A 7,593-nucleotide genomic window follows, 5' to 3' on the forward strand; every position below is an offset into this window, starting at 1 on the left:
ATAAATGTACTAATGAACATAGCAAGTATATGATGTGAAAACGGGAAAGCATGAAAGTAACAAGTAGGCACATGTGTTTCACCCCAAAACAGTTTGGAAAACAGTAAAAGAGGGGTTCAATGTACTCACCTGAGATTGCTTTGAAGTTCTTGTATAACAACCAAATAATGCTAGAGATCACGGATATCAAACGGCACCTAATAGGTAGCTATATTAATACACCGGACCAAAATCGAAAGATTGGATAGTATGCGGGTTCGTAAACCAAACGAGTATGGAGACTCGTGTAATATGGTTTAACAAAGCCTACATACTAAAATGAAACCTAACCTAAGTGCTTACGATCCATTACGCGTCGTTTGCGTAAAACGCGTTTGGAACGCCTAACATCGTGACCATAAGGTATAACCTCGGAAGGTTACAGCTAAGGTCACCTAATGTGTTTGGTCGGATCCTAATGATCGACCAAATGGGTCGGGTTCGAAAGTATAAGCGATTGTTTAGATCGCTTACCTTACGACCCTAAATAAACACTAAACTAAAAGTGACGAGCTAAGCATGTTAGAACATGCTTAACTAAGTTTAGAAAACAGGTTTGGTATCAAAACAAACGGTTTTGATACTCACGAGTAGTTTGGTTACAAAATACACAAGAATGCGCAATTTGGCCGAAACTACGACTCGTCACTGAGCCTAGATAATGTGGTAATCAGTAGGTATAGTCGCTACGGACTATAACCATCGTGATCACGCTCACGTTATGAAGTTCCAAGAACTTCGTGTTGACCATAGGCTGGTCAATGCAGAAAGTCAAAGAAAACTTTGACTTTCGGACTTGAAAAGCGAATAAAAGAACGAAAGAACACTTACGAAGGGTCCCTGAAAGCTAATCTCGATCCAGGAGCTCAGGTATGAAGCAATGGCATCAACTTAGAGCTCTAGATCAGATTTTGTGGGTTTTAACACAAATGGGGGGCGTATTTATAGGAAAAGAAAGACTGTTAGGATTGTTTCTTGAATATCGTGCCACGATCTCATTCGTACATTTCACATCCCGACCACGTAAAACAACAAAACGTGGCGGAAACGTCGGGGAGTGTTGTAACTGTCACACCCCGGCCGCGTATAACATGCAACCGCGGCGGAAACGCCGGGGAGTGTTGTGGACAGAATTAAATTGTTTCATGACCATGGCATACAAGTTGTATTTTATTTATAAACAAAGGTGTTACATTGTCTTGGAAAGAGAGTACGGAAATCAAAACATAATTAAGCTAGTTCAAACTTCATTTTTAGGCACCCTAATTCTCTCTCTAGCATGGCGATCACGTTCCTTCTTGCAACCCTAATATTTTCTTCTTGATCTTTGCATAACAGTCTGATTACAGAGGATTGATTCATCAATTTTCAGTTCGAACTAGTTAGCAAAGGGATTGAGTTTATTTTTAGGGTTTTCGTTTTAGTTTCTTCGTGTGATTTAATCGCCGCCTTATTCCTTCGGATTGATCTGATTGTATAGTGGTTGGGTTTGCTTGTTCGAACTGAATCTACTATATAGTTTCGAAAGATCCTTGGGGTAGGGTTTGCTAGTTTAGGGTTTTTCTTTCTTTGTTCGTTCGTTGTTGGTCTGGTTGTCTGGGTTGTCTTCTGCATGGTGTTTTGAGTTTTCTTGTTCATAGAGAGGTGTTTTTCTGAAGTATGGATGATCGTAAAAAAGATGGTATGAATAACCAAGCTGATCGTGGTAAGTCGTCTTTGCAGTTCAAGAGTTATTCCAACATGGTTTTGCCGAGAAGGGGTATTGTCATCAATGATCCTAAGCCGATCAATGTCATCGATGAACTAACCAAAGTTACGGTTTCAGTACCGTTAGATAAGCCGGTGAACCTAGGGTCTGATTGTGGTGAACTGAATTCTAGTAAGGATGGGCAAGATGTGGACAAAGGGATTAGTGGGGATAATGCTAGTTCTTCGAAAGCAAGATCATATGCTGATTCGTTATTTACTAACAAGTCTTCAAAGCTGAATTTTAGAGCTCTTGCTAGCGAAAGTGTCCATGAGGGGTGTGATGTTGTTCTTCCAAAGGAATCTGTGCGGGTAGTTCGAGACAAAATGGCTAACACCCTATATGGTTATTTTCTGGGGGATCGGGTAGCCTATCCAGTGGTTGATTACTTCGTGCGTAACAACTGGAAAAAATATGGTGTCCAGAAATCTATGATGAACGCTAATGGGTTCTTTTTTTTCAAGTTCGCGGATGAAGCAAGTATGCTGAATGTTTTGAAAGATGGCCCTTGGATTATTCGGTCGCAACCTTTATTTCTTGAAATTTGGAGCCCGACTTCAAAACTAGAAAAAAAGGAAGTAAAGAAAGTGCAGATTTGGGTTAAAATTCATGATGTTCCAATTGCGGCTTACACGGAGGATGGTTTGAGTATGATTGCAACCACGATTGGTGAGCCTAAACTTTTGGATTCTTACACTTCGACTATGTGTATGGACATGTGGGGCCGGAGTAGCTATGCAAGAGCATTAATAGAGGTTTCGGCTGACAAGTGCTTAAGGGAGAAGGTTACTTTAGCGATTCCTGAACCAGAGGGGGAGGGTTTTATTAAGGAGTCCATGTCGGTTGAGTATGAATGGTCCCCTTTGAGATGCGGTCATTGTTGTGTTTTTGGGCACTCCGATGAAGCTTGTCCTAACCAACCTAAACAGCAGGGTAATATCCGTAATGATAATAGGGCTGGTAAGAAGCCTGTGATCGATGAGGAGGGTTATACAGGTGTGCATGGAAAGAAGACTGCTAAGAAAACTGGTTTCCCGGTGAATAAGCCGAAACCAAAGTTCGAGTATTGGCCTGTTGGGTCTAAGAAAAATCATGTGCCGGGCAGTGGGTCATCCGAATCTAACTTTCAATCCACTAATCCTTTTGATGTTCTTAATAATTTAAGTGGTAATGAGGAGGAAGCCGGTAGTAAGCCAGCGGAGGTTCACGTGGTTGATGACGAGGCTGAGGTAGAAGACGAGTTTGAGAAAAGGGACGAGTATGAGCTCGATGATTTCTTGTGTCAAGGTACTCTTAAGAATGATAATAAAAAAGGGGCAAGCACTCCTTCTTCGTCGGGTTATCATGGTTAGTATCGCTTCGTGGAACGTTAGGGGTTTGAACCGCCCCATTAAGCAGGCAGAGGTTCGGCAAGCAGTTAAAGATTTTAATCTTAGCTTATGTGCTATTCTTGAGTCTCACATCGATCCGAATAATCTTTCTAGAATCTGTAAGGCAGTTTTTCGAACCTGGAATTGGACGTCCAATGGTGCGTTATGTCACAAAGGTACGAGAATTATTGTTGGTTGGAACCCGTTGATCTTCGATGTTATGGTTCTTTTTCAGTCGGATCAGGTTATGCACTTGCAACTGTTTTTTAAACATGAGAAAAAAACGCTGTTTTGTTCAGTGGTTTATGCCGCCAACTATTATGTTTCTCGTAGGGAGTTATGGAACCATCTCGGTTTGCATAAAGCTCTTGTCGGTAGTGAGCCATGGGTTATGCTAGGAGATTTTAATTCAGCTCTGTATCTGGAAGATAAGTCTATGGGGTGTTCGTCGTTTTCAGCTAGCATGAGAGAGTTTCAAACATGTGTTAATGACATTGAAATGCTGGATTTGAATCGTTCGGGTCTTCACTTTATGTGGAGTCAAAAGCCTAAGAAGGGGATCGGTTTAATGAAGAAAATTGATAGGGTCATGGGGAATTCTCATTTTATATCTCAATACCCAAATGCGGTCGCTGTCTTTTGTCCAGCTCGGTTATCGGATCATAGTCCTAGTGTTCTCAAAATTCCGGTTGTTGGGAAGGTAAAACACAAGTCCTTCAAGTTTGCTAATTTTCTTGTTCATAAGCCTGAGTTTTTAGACATTGTGAAGCGTATGTGGGATATGGAGGTTAGAGGCGTGTTTCAGTTCTCAGTTGTGAAAAAGCTTCGGATGCTAAAATCGCCTCTTCGTCAGTTGCTCTTTAAGCAGGGCAATTTGCACAAAAAAGTTCAAGGTTTACGTGTTGATCTTGATGGGATCCAGAAAGAGATTGATAATGATCCGGCTAGTTTGGGTCTTCGTGAGAAAGAAACTACTATTCGCTGTAAATATCAAGAAGCTTTACTGGATGAAGAGCGTTTCTTAAAACAAAAGTCCAAGGTGGATTGGTTGGCAGTTGGGGATATGAATTCGGCTTTTTTCCATTCTTCTCTTAAAAACAAAGTTCATTATAGTCGCATCAATGTTATTCAGGATGTTAGTGGGAAGGTGTACGAGGATGACCTAGTTCAACTAGCTTTTGTTAATCATTATGAGAACTTTTTGGGTCAACAAGGTGATACGTCGCTTAACCCGGCTTCAGAGTTATTTTCGAACAAGTTGAATGTTGATGTCGCGGGTCACATGGTGCGTCCAGTTACAGCCGATGAAGTTAAAAAGGCGATGTTCTCGATTGGTTCAGATAAAGCTCCGGGTCCTGATGGTTTTACGGCTGGCTTCTTTAAAGCCGCCTGGCCTATTATCGGAAGTGAGGTTTCGAATGCTGTGATGGATTTTTTTTGCTACAGGTAAGTTGCTTAGGGAATTGAACCACACGATTATTGTTCTCCTCCCCAAGACCTCCTCTCCATATGTGGTTACGGATTATCGTCCGATTGCTTGTTGCAATGTTTTATACAAGTGCATCAGCAAGATTGTTGCTGAAAGAATTAAAGTGGGTTTGAATGATATTGTTAGTGTCAACCAATCAGCTTTTGTGCCAGGCAGGAAGATTTCAGATAATGTTTTGCTAACTCAAGAGTTGATGCATAACTATCATCGTAATATCGGCCCTCCGAAATGTGCGTTCAAAGTGGATATTCAAAAGGCTTATGATACTGTTGATTGGAAGTTTCTGAAAGGAATTTTGTTTGGTTTTGGCTTTCATCCTAGAATGGTTCATTGGATTATGTTGTGTGTGTCCACCACAACATATTCGGTTTGTGTTAATGGCGAAGTTCATGGTTTCTTCAAGGGTAACAGGGGTTTACGTCAAGGTGATCCGGTTTCTCCTTATTTATTTACTCTCGTCATGGAAGTCCTTACAGCCAGCTTACAGCATATGGTTAAGATTGATAATTCGTTTAAATTTCATAACAAATGCGAGCGTCAACAGATTATTAATTTATGTTTTGCGGACGATTTGTTTATTTTTGCGAAGGGAGAAATTGCTTCAGCTAGGTGTATTATGAAGGCTCTGGATTCATTTTCTAAAATGTCGGGTTTGGTGCCTAGCGTTCAGAAAAGTACTGTGTTCTTCTCGAATGTTCCATCATATGTGAAATCAGCTATTCTGAATCTTATGCCTTTTAAGGAGGGTTCGCTGCCTGTTAGATATTTGGGTGTGCCCCTTATTTCTTCGCGGTTGCTTCAAAAAGATTGTTTTGTTTTAGTGGAAAAGTTTGAGAACCGTATTATGCATTGGAGGAACAAACTTCTGTCTTTTGCAGGTAGGTTGCAACTTATAAACTCTGTTTTATCATCCATGCATATTTATTGGTCGTCTGTGCTTACTTTGCCGAACCGGATCATCCAAAAGTTGGAGGCTTTGATGCGGAATTTTCTTTGGTCTCATGATACTGCATTCCAAAAAGGCCGTTCCAAAGTTTCGTGGAAAGCGGTGTGTGTTCCTAAGCTTGAGGGTGGTTTAGGTATTCGCCGAATTTGTGATGTTAATATAGCTCTTATGGCAGCTCATATCTGGAGTATCCTAGCGAGGCGTCAATCCGTATGGGTTGATTGGGTTCACTCCTACAGGTTGAAAGGTGAAAGTTTTTGGGTGTGTAAAATCCCGTCTAACTGTTGCTGGTCTTGGAGAAAGCTTCTTCAGCTTCGCCCGATGTTGAGAAAGTTTTTTTGGTCCGATATTGGTAATGGTGCTACTACTTCAGCTTGGTTCGATACGTGGAGTGACATAGGGTCGTTGGATCAGTTTCTCTCGCCAAGAGTCATTGCTAACGCGGGGTTTAATTTGGAGTCTAAAGTGGCTGATGTTCATTCAGCTAACTCTTGGAGCTGGCCGGTTGCTTGGCGAGACTCTTACCCGGTTCTCATTCAGCTTGATAATGTGTTATTGCATCCGAATAAAGCTGATAAAGTCTTGTGGCGGCAAGGTGATCATAAACATGAATTCTCGTCGGCGAGAGTGTGGGAGGCGGTTCGGCATCATGAAGCGGAGGTGGATTGGTGCCGTATTGTTTGGTTTGGTCAGTGTATTCCGCGACATGCGTTTTTAGTTTGGCTTATCATGAGAAGAAAGCTGCTTACTCAAGATAAAATCCTGAGCTGGGACTTCTCGCGGAGGAAAAACATGAATATGATGTGTTGTTTGTTATGTTTTGCTAACCATGATTCTCATAGTCACCTGTTTTTTGAATGCAAGTTCTCGTCGCAAGTGTGGCTTATGGTTAGGCATAGAGCAGGCATGGATTCGGTGCAATCTAAGTGGGATGATATTGTTTCTTGGTTACGAGACCGGTCCGCTTCGAAGTTGGCGTCTGTGTATGTCGCTAAGTTGGTTGTGGGTGCAACGGCTTACGTAATTTGGCAGGAGCGGAATGCTAGATTATTCAAGAATCTGTTGAGGCCCCCGGAATCTCTAAGTGAAACTATTATTCAACAAGTGCGATACAAGCTGATGGGAGCGAAGTTGAAGAATTGTGAAAGTGTTCGAAGACTTCTTCGGGCCTGGGATATCAATGGTTCAGAATTGCATGATGATGGCGGCTGAAGTTATTATGTAATTTTGTTCTTGTTAGTGTCTAGCGTTGTAGCCTAGTAGTTTCCCGTTTTGTGCTGGTTGTTTTGATGTGTTTTTTGGTTTCACTTTCATAGGGCATGTCCCATGATTGAACTAGTGTAGGATCGCTACACTACTTGTGCTTTTTTGGTTGTGAATATATAGAATCACCGGGGTAACCCTTTACCCAAAAAAAAAACTTCATTTTTAGGCTCTAAGGCACAGGTCCGCCCTAGAATCATGATCATCGTCCTATGGAATAGCTCCTGAAAACACATGTGAAAGTAGGTACGTCAGCATAAAAATGCCTGTGAGATACATAGTTTTTGTGAAAATGGGATTCATGACTTGAGCTTAAAGAAATGTTTAATAACAGTCAGTCATGAACCTTGTAATTTGTTTTGCTTTGTAAATCATTTGAAAACGATAACATCAAACGATATGTATAGATAAGTGCAAGGTTAAACGAATAACCAAGTAAAATGAGTTGAATAAGATAAGTTGTTTGTGAAAATAATGTCTTGTGAATAATATGTTATTTATGTAAAATGTAATGTGTCTAAACTGAAATGACTTAGATAACGCCACGATATGTAATATTATACAAACATTTATGTATAGGAAGTACCAGCGGCGTATCCACCATGTTTGTATCATATTACATACGCCACGTTACTTAAATCATTTACCCAAACCAATCCATCATGTAAATTGTTCATGTGTAAACCAAATGTCAAGTGTTATTGTGTAAACCATGTCAAATGTTTATGTTCAAATGTAA

General features: G+C 40.8%; 1 protein-coding gene across 1 annotated transcript; it reads left to right on the forward strand.

Annotated features, from left to right (window-relative positions):
• Positions 1 to 1,698: 1,698 nt before the first annotated feature.
• On the forward strand, positions 1,699 to 6,803 carry LOC110899982. The gene is made up of 3 exons (XM_022146883.1): positions 1,699 to 3,133; positions 3,456 to 4,517; positions 4,603 to 6,803. Exons 1-3 carry the CDS (start codon positions 1,699 to 1,701, stop codon positions 6,801 to 6,803), a joined length of 4,698 nt encoding a protein of 1,565 aa, XP_022002575.1.
• The last annotated feature ends 790 nt before the right edge of the window (positions 6,804 to 7,593 follow it).

The sequence above is a fragment of the Helianthus annuus genome, chromosome 16 (assembly GCF_002127325.2).
Source record: "Helianthus annuus cultivar XRQ/B chromosome 16, HanXRQr2.0-SUNRISE, whole genome shotgun sequence".
In the NCBI taxonomy this organism is placed as follows: domain Eukaryota; kingdom Viridiplantae; phylum Streptophyta; class Magnoliopsida; order Asterales; family Asteraceae; genus Helianthus; species Helianthus annuus.

Coding starts and splice junctions, on each gene's coding strand:
- LOC110899982 (XM_022146883.1), top strand. CDS start 1,699: ATGGATGATCGTAAAAAAGATGGTATGAATAACCAAGCTGATCGTGGT. Junction 3,134..3,455: donor TTCTTCGTCGGGTTATCATG/GTTAGTATCGCT, acceptor TGTTTTGTTCAG/TGGTTTATGCCGCCAACTAT. Junction 4,518..4,602: donor TAAAGCTCCGGGTCCTGATG/GTTTTACGGCTG, acceptor TTTTTGCTACAG/GTAAGTTGCTTAGGGAATTG.